The 15431-nt window shown below is 36.7% G+C and overlaps 1 protein-coding gene across 1 annotated transcript in view; it reads left to right on the top strand.

Moving 5' to 3' along the window:
* ADAMTSL1 (ADAMTS like 1) overlaps positions 1 to 15431 on the top strand; it is a 358154-nt gene that overhangs the window by 272137 nt on the left and 70586 nt on the right. Inside the window, exons 8-10 of the mRNA XM_040090980.1 lie at positions 858 to 1005; positions 5154 to 5238; positions 14432 to 14733. Coding sequence (XP_039946914.1) covers positions 858 to 1005; positions 5154 to 5238; positions 14432 to 14733 — 535 coding nt within the window. The remainder of the gene's footprint in view (positions 1 to 857; positions 1006 to 5153; positions 5239 to 14431; positions 14734 to 15431) is intronic.

Consider the following 15431-nt stretch of genomic DNA (forward strand, 5'->3'; position numbering starts at 1 on the left):
TCTCTGGTGTAAACTATGGAGAAATGGACTAATTTTTGTAATATCTTAATGTTGTTTGGGGGAATGCTGGTTCTAGTCAAAAGTTAGGGACTGATATAAATTAAGATTTAATTGAGAAATTTGAACAGAGTAAGCCCCTTGCTCCTGGGGTAAAAGGAGGTCTCTGCCTTTGAGACAAAGATAATTTTAGCAAGAGAGTGATTTGAAGCCCTTGGCTCCTGGGGTAAAAGGAGGTCTCTATTTCTTTTGAGATAGAGACAATTTTAGAGATAGAAGAAGAGAATCCTTGTTTTATACTAGAAGAAGCATTCTTACATGGTACCCCAAATACTCTGAGAAGCCCATGTGTAGGCAGGGGAAAGCCTGCTAATGGGTTGGACAGCACGATCTGCAAAATATTCTGGGCTGTTGCAGATTTGTGACATTGGGACCCACCAGACTGTTTTACCCTTGTGGCGAATGTCTCCATAGGACTCTATAGAGACTCCTCTCCCAAAGTGATGAAGGATTATGTTTAAATGGTGAAACTGACGGAAAATCACAGGTTGTGTCTTTCTGTGCTGTTTTGTAAGAAAGCTGTTTGTAGGGGGAGGGAGGAGTGTTTTGAGGTTTCATTTTTTTCAAACTTTTTTTTCTTTTTCCATTCTTTTAGTGTGTGTTAATAAAATTGTTTATCTTTAAGCTTGAGCCTGCTTTGCTTCTCCTGATCCTATTTCACAGGGAAAAAAAGAGAGTAAACACTAAGACCACTATGCTAAATTTGGAAAGCAGATTTTGGTAAACATGAAACCACTACAGTGACTTTTTTTCCTCCTTTTTTTTTTTTTTTTTTTTTTTTTTTTTTTTTTTTAATCCAGTGCACTGTGACCTGTGGACAAGGACTCAGATACCGCGTGGTTCTTTGCATTGACCACAGGGGGATGCATACAGGAGGCTGTAGTACTAAAACAAAGCCACACATAAAAGAAGAGTGTGTTGTACCCACTCCTTGCTACAAGCCCAAAGGTAATGAGGTAGAATATTTCTCATAAAATTTTCAGAGTTCTTCCATGTTCAGCCATTTAGTTTCATTGCTGTTTCCACCTGCACTGAGTTATGATTTTGCACCTGTCTATTCTTGTCTGCCTGCCAGCAGCTTGGAGTACTGACCTCTTTTGTCTTACAAGCTTTGGCCTTTTCATAGTTAATTTGTAGTCCAGCAGACTAAGCAATAGAATTAGAAATTTGGCTGTATTTTCACTGTTTACATCTGAGCTAAATTTGTCCTGTGTTTTAAAATAAATTAAAATTAAATACATAAATAATGCCTATGGTAAATAAATGTAACTGTAATTACAAAAGTACCTGCTCATAACTTTTCCTATGAAAGAAATTAGAAGCAAGTATATCTCATCATGAGGTTCTTTTTACTATCTAGACTGCAAAATTTGTCAGACAGAAACATCTTATAGGAAATTATACAATTTGTATAGCAATATTTTCTTGCTTGGGCCTCTAACAGAGAGTAATACTGGGATAAAACTCCCATGATTTGTTGAAAGAATGAGGAAATACTTCTGCATTTGTTTGGAGGCTCTTATGGGATGGGAATGTTAGAAAGAGACCTGGAGATTAGGTTGGATTAACAGGCAGTGACCAGGTGCAGCAGACATGTGTATTTGGTGATTTTCACAGGTATACGAGCGTGCATGGGACCATGCATGTATACAGCTCTATTGTTACCACTTCCGTGCCTGTATACTGACTAATTTGGGGAAAGCTCTGGGCTACAGCAATTCATGTGTACTTAACTTTTCCAAACTGAAGACTTCCACTCATAGGAAGAAAAAATTCTTAAAAAAAAAAAAAAAAAAAAGGAATTGTTATCTTGAAACATATTAAGAGCACTTTTTATGAAGCCTTGTAGAATAAGACTGATCCAGGATCTTGTGCTCTTCTAAAATGGGACAGTGAAACATGTAATTTTAATTTCTGCGCTAAGAGGCTTATGATAGGCACACATGCCAAGTTTCAAGATTCCAGTTTATCATGACCAGAAGGATTCATGGTATCTGCCGGGTGCCAGAGTGGTGAAGCCTAGACAAGGAGTCTTTGGGAAGTAATGAAGGGACACTTTTTTGGGGAGTATATTTGTACTGTATTTTACTGACCAATATGAGCTTACCCCATCCACCTTCCAAGATGAAAAAGAAAGAAAGAAAGAAAGAAAGAAAGAAAGAAAGAAAGAAAGAAAGAAAGAAAGAAAGAAAGAAAGAAAGAAGAAAGAAAGAAAGAAAGAAAGAAAGAAAGAAAGAAAGAAAGAAAGAAAGAAAGAAAGAAAGAAAGAAAGAAAGAAAGAAAGAAAGAAAGAAAGAAAGAAAGAAAGAAAGAAAGAAAGAAAGAAAGAAAGAAAGAAAGAAAGAAAGAAAGAAAGAAAGAAAGAAAGGAAAGAAGGAGAAAAAAAAAAAAAAAAAAAAGGACCTAAGACTGTGTTAGCATGACTCTGAGCCTCATACAGGTATCCAGTGGGTTTAAGTTCATTCAGACAGCTGCAGGTTTGGGGGCATTGTAGGTTTATGGTATTCATAACACAGGTCCAGTCTGCCTGCATCATACAGTGTTAGCAAAATGCAGCAAGACACAAAAGAGATCCTGTGTTGGAAACTGTCCTAAACTGACTTCTGCTCAGAAGGGTGCAAGGCCAGCTAGAAAAGTTTTGCTTACCTGTGTCTGTCATGAAGTGTCCTTAAATGGGACTTGTCAGGGAGCAAAGTAAACTACTCCTTGCTGGAAGTCCACTGTTACAAGGGTGTGGCGTCTTTACCCTGCATAAATTCTTGTGGTGCCCTTTGCAGCACATACATGTTTAATTTCTGATTGTAGGAAGTTACTTCCATTTTTTCACATGGAATGAAAAGTCCTGTGCAAAGCTTGGTTTAATTTGGTTTAATTTTCCTCATCTTTGTTCTGTAACATTCTCACAGGTCTCCCTTCATAATGCAAAATGTAATGTTTGAATATCCATACATCTGAAGGCTGAACAGTGGTTTCAGAAGAGATTGGATTAGATGGTATCCAGTGGAGTCATCCAAACCAAATTATTCTATTTATAGACTAGAAAATTGTCCTTTTTATTTCACATAACTAGGGTTAGAAATGTAGAGCAGTAGGGGTAAAGAAGTACCTCTCATCTATTGAATTATTTAGTCCTAGACTGTTCTTTTTCTGCAGCTGGATTAACACAAAGCAGAACACAGTATTCCAAGCTGACAGATGCAGCAAAGCAAAAAATGTGGAAGTCTCTCTTCTCTCAATACACTCTGCAAAAAAGAAATAGAAGGCAAACTGTTCATGTAATTAATTTAATTTTAGTTTATTCAAGCTCTAAGGCACTTTATGTTGCACCAATAATGGGAAAAAAAGAGGATATCACTAGATTAAGTAATTATTTTCAGTTTTTACAGAGAATGTATATTTATCTAATACTACTTTCTGTGTAATATAAGTTCCCACTTATGGGAAGTGTTTTATAAAAGAAAAGATTTTACTTTAATCTCCAAAGGTAAAAATTTCTCCTTAGCTTATGCTAGAAGTGCTTTTTGTTCATGCTTCTGTCAAAGCATTCTGTACAACATCAACATTTCTAATCCTCTAACAAATTTTACAGTGTAGATGATAATTAACTACACCTGTAAAAAAAAGAACATTATTTTTAAAGTCACAAAACAGGTTATGTTAGACAATAATTTTGCTTTTTACAAGCACTTCCATCTAAGCAAAAAAATCACAGAAGTAAGATGTGACTTTCCAAAACCTATAAAACAAACCGTAGAACATATAAATAGAAGTATTTCCTACATATTCTGGATTATTAGTAAAATATAGACTAAACTAATAGCTGTGATGGCAAACATTCATCCTTAAATGGCACTAATATGTTAGATGAAGAGCTTGGCAAGCTGTTTTTTAGATATAGGAATAATAATTCTACTACTGTCCCTCTTTTCCTCAGTTAATAACTTGCTCCAAGGAAATTTGCATGACTAAAGCTGCAGTAGCTCTGCAGTCAAATTGTCAGTAATTGTTCTTCTGTGATACAAATGAGAGATGTGAAATGTTCATTGTTCTGCACCACAGAGCCACAGAAAATTCCTGACCATTCTGAATGACATTAACCTGCTCCTGCTGGCAAGTACAAGTCCATCCTTATGCAAACCCAAAAGGCTTAGGTGATTTGTGAGTGGCAAATACATTTGGCTCTGGTTCTCCTCAGTGATCTGAGTCTCACTGCCTTTGTGGTTTTCTCCCCTGATCCTAGCCCAGAATGTTCTGTTGAAGTACAGAGCTCCTTCTCAACTTTTAGTGCCAAATTTGCTCTTGCTTTATACCCTTCTAGAGCTGAAACAGCTCTGCTGCCTTCAGCTCATCTACTCCACTCTGATGCTGCATGAAAGTGGAGTTTGGCTTGCAAAACATGGCCCTGCACTCCCCAAAGCAGAGCAGCTCATTACCCTGTGCGCACATCCTGAAGAGGAAGAAAAGCAGCTCCACTGTTTTCCATCAGGAATGACAGAAAAAGTATTGAGCTCATTTTTTTAAAAATCCACGTAGCTGATGAACTGATAAGCAGAGTTGAAAAGCATACTTGGGCCATTTAATTATAATTTTCCTCTTGTATCACTCATCAAAGCAGGATTTTCCTTATTTTTGTAATCTACCAAAACCAATCTCAGCATGTCTTCTGAAATTTAACAATAAATACAGAGATGTTACGTGTTTTGCCTGGTGTAATAGAGGTCTGTTACATTTGCAAGTTTCCCTCCAAAAAAGTAGTTTCCAATGTGTCTACTTTTAGTACTTTTCCAATGTGTCCCGTTGTATAGTCTGAAAGGTGACAATTTTAAATTGCCTGTCTTCCTTTAGAGCACTATAGCCCTTCTACCTGCAACAGTGAAATACTTGGCCATATAATCTTGTAAGCAATATAGTCCAGGTGATGAAAGAGTTTATTTCTCTCCCTTGTGTTCTCATTTCTCTTCTTCTTTTTGCTCAGCCTCCATGTGTTTGAAGGCACCCATATAGCACAGGCTTGCTTGGTGAGCACAGGGAGGGTGGCACACATAGCAGTGTGACCGCATGCTTCCTATTTTCACATGCTTGTGTTTGCTCCATAGAGAAACTTCCCTTGGAAGCAAAGTTGCCATGGTATAAGCAGGCTCAAGAGGTGGATGAAGGAATAGCCATATCTGAAGAACCCTCGTAAGTCTCAAAAATTTGCTTACAACAAGTTCTTATTATGTGATCGTGAGAAGCTGTGTTTTCTCCCTCCCTGGAGGTGTTCAAGGCCAGGCTGGATGAGGACCTGAGCAACCTGGTCTAGTGGAAGGTGACCCTGCCTACAGCACGTGGAGTGGAAGCTAGATCTCTGAGGTCCTTTCTAATTCAAAGCCCTCTGTGATTCTGTGTTTCCATGTGGGAACCTGGGACTTGTGCGGAACTAGCAAAATCTCTTGAATGTATTTGGCTTCTGTTAGAGTGCAAAGGTTAAACCCAGCCCTGTGGAAATCCATGGTCTTAGGGCTGTATCATACTTAGGTACAAAGAGGCAGATTTCAAGAGGCTAAATGCAGATTTAATTTAAGCAAATATACACATTTTATGTAAGGTCATTACAAGAATATTATAATAAAAGTGTATCTACCTATGTATTTATATGTTCTCTATTACCACTATATCTTCACAGCTCGGCATTTATTTTCTCAATACCACACAGGCTAAACAAAGCAGCCAGTAATGATTCCCTCTTGCCTTTTCCCCCCCCCAAAAACATAGTAACAACAAAAAAAGTATAAATTTTACCAGAAAATAAACTAGAATCCTGTGATGCATACCACATAAGCCAGGAGCAATGAGACTGAGAAATTATGAGTAGTCTTACATTTTATTTTAGGTACTTATTATGTTTAGATGTTTTTGTCTGAAACTGTGATAAATCCATGCTATAATTGCAACTTCTGTATACAGCATTCATCAATATCCAGTTCCTTGTGTCTGAAAACACGGCATTTTTTTATTACAACTGCAACTATGTATTGGATTAAAATACACTGTTATGCAACAAAATTGCAGTTCTGGCATGATTAATCTGAATTGAATTAATTAGAAACTGGAGGATTGCAGGAGAGCTGGAAACGTGTAATAAGTCCATCAAAATAAAAAATATCCATCTGCCATATGTATAAATACATATGTATGTATGCAGAAAATATGTGTATATAAAACAAATACATGTATATGTACACAGGAGTATTTATACATATACACAGGCAAATGTACATTCATATGTGTTTATATATATTAAAAGCAGCTATCACATATAGTATAATGAAATCTTTACATACTTCAACAGTACTATAGACTTTATAGGTTGATTAATTCAGAGTCAAAATCTAGAAAATTTTATATTTGTGGATATACTAATTTTTCATTTTTAAAGTGCATTTTCTTGTGATTTTTCTCATGACTATACTAAATTACTTAGCTAAATGTGCATTTATCAACCTGTAAAGAAACCTTGGGAATACACATAAAATAGGAGAAATACTGATATGCTGTTATGTGGTCATATTCAGAATAATTTGTTACACTAAGAAATTTTTTGATCAGTTTTGTAAACAAGGTTGATTGCACTGTGGAAAAGGAGTATAGGTATATATGTGTGTGTGTTTGTGTGTGTGTGTGTACATATATGGGTATTTATGTGTTAAATATTAACAAGAAGGGATTTGTAGAGAATAGGCATAACCTGTTGTTTTTCATTATGTGTATTTTAATAAAATATTTTGGAAAACCTTATGGGTATATTACTTGTGATACCAAAACAGTCCTTGAGAGATTTAAAGGGAAAGGGGTTTAAGAAATTCGAGTTGTTTTCAAGTGAAGTTATGACACCTCCGTACTTTATGTCACTGCTCTGCTGCATTGAAGGCACTTTTCTGCGGGCTACTGCACCGACTGCAAGGCTCCAGTGGTGCCAATGGGATACTATTATTCCCGTTCTGGACGATGGGCCACAGTCCAGACTAGGTTCAGTCTGCCATGAGGTAACATTTCATACACTTGTTTTCTCCCTGCAAGGCAGACCTCTAGGAGTATTTCTAATCTTTATTTTAGACTGATGAGAAACCTACTTAATATAAGTTCAAGTACAGATTTTTATATGTGTTGACTAAAAAGAAGAACAGAGGGCATGAAGTCAGAACGAAGGGTACAGACTTTCCCAAAGCTTGGAGATTCCTTGAGTTTAGTTTAGAATGATTTTTGGTGATAAGGCATGAGACAGGAAAACCAAATAAAACATTAGAAAATTTGTGCTGGAAGGACCAACCATACAATCCTCATTTGTAAATCGTAACATCCATCTTCATCTTGGTCCAGAGTATCTAATCTGTTTCAGGAATCTGAAGGAGTGAAATTCCACCTAAAATTGGTTTTGGTGGCTCACTATTAATATTGTTTTTCATTAATGTCTGACTCTAAATAGTTACTCATTTTAGGTCCTGATTATTAGATTGAAAAACAGTGTGTGACAATATAAAGAGGGAGACAAAACAATTAGAACCCACCAAAATACAAAGAACGATCAATTTTGGGACCACTTCACATAGCATCACTTCATTCAGCTGTGTTGGGATTTCAAACACACCAATAGCAAGGTGTATTCCCTGATAATGCACCTCTTAGCCAGTGCTTTTGCAGCTGCACAGACACAATGTAATACTCCATGGCCTTTACAGATGTCAGGCTACCACCCACGTATTTGGGCTGATGAATGATCAGTCTGGAGTGTAGGTACATGGTAATTTGAGGCTTGTAACAGTAGAGAGCTTTTTAATGTAGGATCGAGCTGCTGTAAAACTGTCTGACATGGTCAGCTATTTTACTGATTGTGGACTAACCAAAATGTGAGCAGCTATGGGGCAGGAGGAACAACAGAAGGCCTCCAGGGGCATGGTAAGCCAGGTGCTGAAGAGATAGCATTTTGTTCATTACTTTGTTTACTTTAAATTTAAATGGAAATGTCTTCAGACAAGCTATGCTTATATGATTTTCCTATTCACTCTGCGTTGGTGCAGTAAGTATTCATTTCATTACACCACTTGAGCAGAAATAGGCAAGGATTCGTTATTTCCCCCCCCCCTTCATCTGAGGCTCTTGCCAAGCTTTCTTATGCTGCCAAGTCCCTGACTGTCCCCATTCTCCTCTACAGACAGGGACATTCTTTGTAGCCAGTAGACCATTCTTCCCTGGCAACTGTGACCCTTTTTCCCTTATCCTTCCTCAGGCAAAGAAAACAAACCTCATCAATAAGTAATTCTATTCGCTTTCTCATATTTTATATTTGATTAGAGGTTTAAAAGCTAAAACTCAAAATTTTCAGCATATTTCTTCTATGAAGTGAGTTCTCACATTTGTGAATCTCTGTCTTGCTGTCTTCTGATTTTTGTAACTTTCTATTGAATATTATTTTTGTTAGGAAATTGCACACTATGATTTATAAAGCTACAATATTTGTCATATACTATCCTTCCACTTGTCATTTGTAATCATTCTCTGATATGTGCTGCCAGAGCACCAGATGCTGCAATTTTATTCCATCTGTGTATAATGCCTTCCATTATTTATACCTTCAGGAATTTCTAATACAAGCAAGTCTTACAGTCGAATTTTGTCTGTGTATGTCTATCTGTCAGCTGCCTTCCTCTCCTCTCAGTAATGTCTGAATTTATTACTATTAACTGATTCTGACAGAGGAATGAAATTATCACAGAAAATTTTACTCCTCTCTCAAACTTGGTTGATATTCCTCAGGAAATTCAGTGGAAGTGTTTTCCACATGTGTCACTGAAATAAGCCACTGAGTAAAATTCCCCAGCTGAAGGAAAGATTTTTAAAGGAATTCAGTCCTTAAAAGATAGCTGAGAATCTGCTTGGGCACTCAGCTCAAACGTAAATCCATGTTAAATATTTCTTTATTGTTTCTGCTGCTCAAAGAATTAATCACAACCAATTCAGCTACTTCAAGTCTAGAGCAAATAGTTACGTTTGTGTTGTCTGACCTACTGCAGCCCTAAATGGAATCAATTAAAAATTAATTGCTGACAGAACTACTATGAAATATTCCAAGTTGGTAACAAAGTATTGTAATCTTTGTCAGAACAAATGTTTAAAGTGCAAAGGCCTTGCTGTCCTGTGTTTAGATGCATGTTGTTCTCCTACTGCTGTCCATCCCTGAAGTGACTATTCACCAGGTATTAGAAATGTTATCTGAGGAAGAAGCCACCATATCTTTCTGTCTGACCTCTTCCACTAGAATTCATTACAGCAGTGCAGTGTGACAGCCAGAGTCAGAAAGGATAGCAGTCATGATCTAAAAGCACGAGGATTTCTGTGTATAATGAGATTGCGTTTATGAGTAGTAGAGGGTTTATTAATAGATTTCTGCCTCTAACTTTTGAAAAATGCTTTTGTATGTTGACACTGTATCCAGCTTTTAACATACTGCCATATATAACCCTGGTGCTAGCCATAAAGGAAAGGGGTGGGAGTGGCTGAGGGATGGCAGAGTGATGGAGGAGCAGGCAGACAATAATATCTGGATGCCAGATGGCACCATCCTAATGATGGGGCCAGTTTAATAAAAAAACAAAGTGAAATTCTTGACATGGATTAGCAGGGGTGACAAAACCCTCAGGGAATTGTATATGGAAGAGACACTGATGTGGCAGAGGCACCCAGTATCTTTTTTTCTTTGTACCTCATTCACAGTTTAGTAAGTTTAAAACTTCCTATTACAGCTTTACTTTAAAAATAATGTTATGATTGTTGGATTTAAAAAAAAAAAAAAAAAAAAAAAAAAAAAAAAAAAAAAAAAGTAAGTAAGGACATATGTAGCTTTATCTACTAGGCCATTGCTCGTCCTCTTTAGATTCACATAATGAAGAGGAGTAAGAAGAAGATGTAGGGAAACTTCTTCGTATTAAGATCTGATATATATGGTTGGTCAAAGGGAAGGTCAGCGATGCAGCAGGCACACATTAGGTTATGATTTCTATCTACTCATTCAAGGACCAGTCACAGCTACTTAGGATTTATGGTGTAATAACAATACAGGACAGAAACAGTTATTTTTCCTTGTGGAGAAAGGTAGCAGTGAATGAAAGCCACCAACAGAATTGAATAAAGAGACAAAACTGAAGGAAAAATCATATTCAAACTTAGAAGAAACTATAGAGCAACAGAATGTAATCCCTCTAACTGGAATTGGACCTATGCAGCTGCCTCCACTGTTAATACTCATATAGATGGAACCTGATATTTTATTGATAAGTGGTAATGACCACTGTTTCACATCTCTGAACAATGACACCAGCAGCTATCTAGTGCTGTATGTGAGCATCCTGTGGTGTCACCCATGCCTTAAAACCTGTGGAACGGTGGTGTTTCACAGAGGAAAAGCTCAAGACAAGGAGTCTGGAAGTCCGTGCTCAGTTCTAGATCTATCACAGAAAATTCCCAAGCCTTCAAAGAAGCCACTAAACATTTCATTTCACCAATAGTATCTGAGTTTAGATACCTTAAAAGATGAGTGTCTCTGCCTTAGAACACTCAGTCCCACTGGTATGTGCAAGTCTCAAAAGCTTAGATTTTATCTAAGCCATGGATTTAACCAATAGTGGTTTTAAGCAAACAAACAAATCAAGAGGAAGAAAAGCAACAAACAAACAAAAAAAAAAAGAAACCTCTAGGCAGTAAAAATTAAGGGCAATATGAAATCATGTAGCAGTGAAGGAAATTAGCTATTTTTCTCCATAGCTCAAAGCACACCAGTATGTATACACTTGTTTTTTCTTCATAACACATATTGCAGGAACCCAAGTCCTAGAGAGAAGAGGCTGTTGCTACATACCTCAAGAGTTTTGAAAATCCCCGAAACACTCAGCAGAGCTCTCTGTGGGTCTCATACTGAACCCACTGTGACCTGCTGTGAAAGGTCTCCCACTGTTGAGCATTGACATTGCCTTCTTATTTCTCTTCTGACTTCTCCAGTTACATATGTGTTGCTATATGGAGGGGAATATACATCAGTCCTTAGCTGAAGGAATGAGTTATTGCCTTTTTCTTGTTTATGGTTATTAGAGGGACAATTATTACAGTGGGATCTAATTAAATATGGAATGACAACTGAAACACACCAGTCATTTCCCATTTTTTAAAAAAACTACTTCTCAGTATATCTATTCCACTGCTTCCACTTTCCAAGTAGCTTAGAAGTTAACATACGGAAATGTCTAATGCTGAGCAGTGGAAGATGAGCTATATGCAGGACAAATAACTTCAAATCCATGAACTGTCCCCTTTTTATTCATATACTTCTTGTGGTTTATGCTCACCCTTTGGCAACCTTTGTCATTAATGACAACACAAAGATATTTGAAACCCTTTATAATTTTCTGGTGTTAGGATGATTGAAAATGCAGAAATATACTCAATTTATGTTATACATTCACATTACATAAATGTTCCATTTTTAATGACAATTACTGTATGAAGATTTCTCCTGCAGGGTTTTCTTGAGTTTCCCCTCTTTTTTCTACTTTCAGCACTTTTGATTCTACTTTCAATGCTTTTGATTCTCCTAATTTTCTCTTTATCAGCTACTAGTTATATTAGAACTAAATCACATTTCCAAAATTAGCACTTAAAATGTAGAAAATTGGCCTAGATAGCTGAAAAAATAGCATTTCCTGAAGGTGTTCTATTATTTTCATTACAAGTTGCTGACTCGGGTGAAATAATATAATACATGGCATTTATAGATCAAGCCTCATTTCAGAAAGATCCAGTCTTCTTTAGTAATGTTCTTAATTTTTTTTGTATCGTCTCCCTTTTTTTCCCATGTTCATATGTATAATACACTTCATGTGTAAATGTTCCAAGTATTTGAAGTATCTCTGTTTTTCTAAATGAATAATTTTAATACCTTGTAGAATATCCTCCCTTTTGGTTTAGAGTACAGCAGGTCGTCAACAAAGCGAAGTTACACATCAATTTACAGTGTTCAAAAACATAAGGAAGACAGGTTCTGATGAAGAGCAGGACCCTTTTTTTTTTCCATAATCTGATTAGGGTTTCTACCTTTCAGTTTTCCAGGTTAAGAAGCTGTACATTTCAGCTAGTAAAAATATCTAAATTACAGTGGCTGTTGCTAACCACTTAATCTCTGACAGGAGATTTTCCACATCAAAATAGAATTACAGCAGCTGCAGTCTCAGAGTGGCCTGCCTGTACTGCTAAAGAGTATAACCCTCTCAAAATATAAGAGCTCATATTGGAAATAAGACTGATATTTTAAGTTAAAATGTCTTAAGAATAGAAAATTGTAATCAGGTTGCATCATTAGTTTCCCAAAAGCTTTGCTCCTAAAATAATTCTCACCATCTTTGTAGCAGCATGATAAATATTTCCAAATTTTATAATAATATCTGCAATTAATTTCTTTCCGTTACTTTCTGTGTATAGTGCTAGTCGTGGATGTCAGGTTTAAAACAAGATGTTATAAAAACATTTTGGTATAAACCACAAAAAGTGGGTAAAGAGATGCATGGCTCCTTGCTCAAAAAAACTGTGATGTTCTACTCAGGGATCCTGATATATACAACCTGGGAAAACACTACCTTCCCTTTTAGGTTTTGGATTTCTTTTTCTTCAGCATGGAGAGAAAGTCATTTTATCAACTAGAGAGAAGCAGTGGGTGAAAGGGAGAAGAGTGTAAAAATATTTTCAAAGATGCTGATCACAAAACTAAATTTCCCTTTTCTTCCCATCAAAACTGTTTATGGGATTCCCAAGGTAATAAATGGGTTTGCTAGAGCCCCAGACTACAGCAGAAACAGACAGGTGTATTACCTTCAGCCCTGGGCAAAGCTGTCCAACGCTGGTGTGGCCTATCAAAATAAAAACCAAAGGAAGAGAAATACTGTCAGTGACAGCCAGATTTCTGTGGAAAATACATCCCAAAATCTGAGTTTGCAGAAGCAGACAGATTCCAAACACATACTGTTAATGAGGGAGCGCTATCAACAGGGAGTGCTCATGTGAGGTTCAGCAAGGATCAGTGCCAGATCCAACTCTCCATTATTTTGTTCTAGTCCTTGAAGTATAACTACAACCCTTGCCTTAGCACTTGCCTGTGGCAGAAATTTTGGAAGAATAGCCAACGGAGAAGGCAAGCCAGTCAGATAAAGCTATCTAAATTACCCTGTATTCGTAACTTTATCACTCCAATGCCACTGACATCAGGCATCAAAGCATAGGTATTGAGGTTATGGAGTACCCTGAAACTATTGTTTCTGGGTAAGTTTAGGATCCATCTTGGTTCAACATGAGCTCAGCAAAACAAGGTGTATTACATTACTGCAACAAACCAGTAATGATGTGTTATAGAGTTGAATGTGGAACTGAGGCTTGATAGCTTTGAGTAAAATGCTAATCCAATTTCTAGCACTGACATTGAAAAAGCAGTAACAATACAGAGAAATTGAGAAATTATTCCACTGTTGAGGAAAATAATGAGAGATGGAATTCAGTCTGTTTTATTGTAATGACAGCTGCAAAGTGCTTTTAATAAAATATTATTGGACTTCCAGGAGGAAAAATTTGGACCATATAATAGTTACTGATCAGTAAGACAAGCACAACAGATAAACAAATCCACAATAGAAACTAAGCACTGTTGTTGGGGTTCTTTGGTAATGAAATTTAAATGCCCTAGGGAAAAAAATGTTAAAAATGTATTTAATTTTTTTAAGTTTTGCTTAATTTAAATTTTAAAATTTAAAAGAAAAAGAAACCAAACAGTAAAAAACAAGCTAAAGAAATTATGAATTCTCTTCACCTTTTACCAGCTTCTAATTAAGACTTAGAAGCAGTTGCTGTGACACAAGAACAATAATTGAAATTATTTTCAATGTAGTCCTGCAATTACCTGATAACAGCAGCCTGCTCAATACTTACTAGCAATATATATATATATATATATATATATATATATATATATATAAACTAAGGCAAAGATTATCGAGGTTGAATACTGCCAAAAGGTAGCTTTGTGGAGCATCATGTACATTGAGCACATTGGAAGATTGATGGAAGCCTTGCACTGAGACATTTTAGGATCAAGATGCATCTTACAAGGGTTTTTCCTTCTTAGATATAAAGAGACCTGCCAGTGAGTTGTCAATAGAACCTCCTTTGTGTGTTTTTAGTAAATGTATGATGAGATGAAGTACTTGTTTTTCATTAAATAAAATTTGACCTGATTAGGACTATTCTGCTATTGCTCCCCTGGCAATTTGTGGACATAACTTGCCTTGCTCTCTTCCTCTCACAGGTTTATTCCTGAGGCTTGGTCCACCTGTAGTGTCACCTGTGGAGTAGGCAGCCAGATGCGGCTTGTGAAATGTCAAGTGCTCCTCTCTTTCTCTCAGTCTGTGGCTGATCTGCCCATCGATGAATGTGAAGGTCCCAAACCTGTGTCTCAGAGAGCCTGTTACAGTGGTCCCTGCAATGGAGAGGCAAATGAATACACCCCAGAGGAAACTCAGCTTTTGTATGGCAGCTTGCAGGAGTTTGATGAGCTTTATGACTGGGAATATGAAGGCTTTACAGAGTGCTCAGAGTCCTGTGGAGGAGGTAAGTGTGAAATATTTCTGTGCTGGATTTGCTTTCCTTCTTCAAGTGTGTGTTTGGTACTTAATACCCATAGACATGTTGTTTTACTATGGCTAGTTAGAATCATGGAATAATTAGGAAGGAAATAAAACTTTAAGATTGTTGAGTCCTAATATATTTGAAAAGGCATGGATAAGAAATGTAAAAAATCCCGTGTGCACAACACATTTTAGCCCAGGACTTCCAGATCTGTGCTCAGACTGTCTCTAAGGGTGCTCTATTTATTGTATATTTCTGTTTCCCTTATTAGCTAATCACCTAAAGGCAAACACCAAAAAAACATTAAATGTTAAAAGGGTCTGGTGGTACATGCTAACAAACACATATCACTTTTAGTTCTTATCTCTTGGTTTTCTCTGTGCAAGCAAAAACATATGGAAGTAAATTTGTTTAATTTAAATTTGAAATTAAATAAATAATGGATATTTTAAGGGCTCAGCCATTCCCTAATTTCTATCAATAAGGGACACCAGCTCCAATCCCAGTGAAAAAGAAATCATGGCAAAATGGCACTAATGATGTGGTTGTCTAAAAGAAGCAGGCTTGGCAATTGTACTTTCTCAAAGTTAATCAATTTCCCAGGGTGCACATACTATAGATCATTAACACACATTTCTGACATCCTTTTTTCCCCCCATCATTTTATATAACTAGTTCTG

This window comes from Hirundo rustica, chromosome Z (assembly GCF_015227805.2).
Source record: "Hirundo rustica isolate bHirRus1 chromosome Z, bHirRus1.pri.v3, whole genome shotgun sequence".
Lineage (NCBI taxonomy): Eukaryota > Metazoa > Chordata > Aves > Passeriformes > Hirundinidae > Hirundo > Hirundo rustica.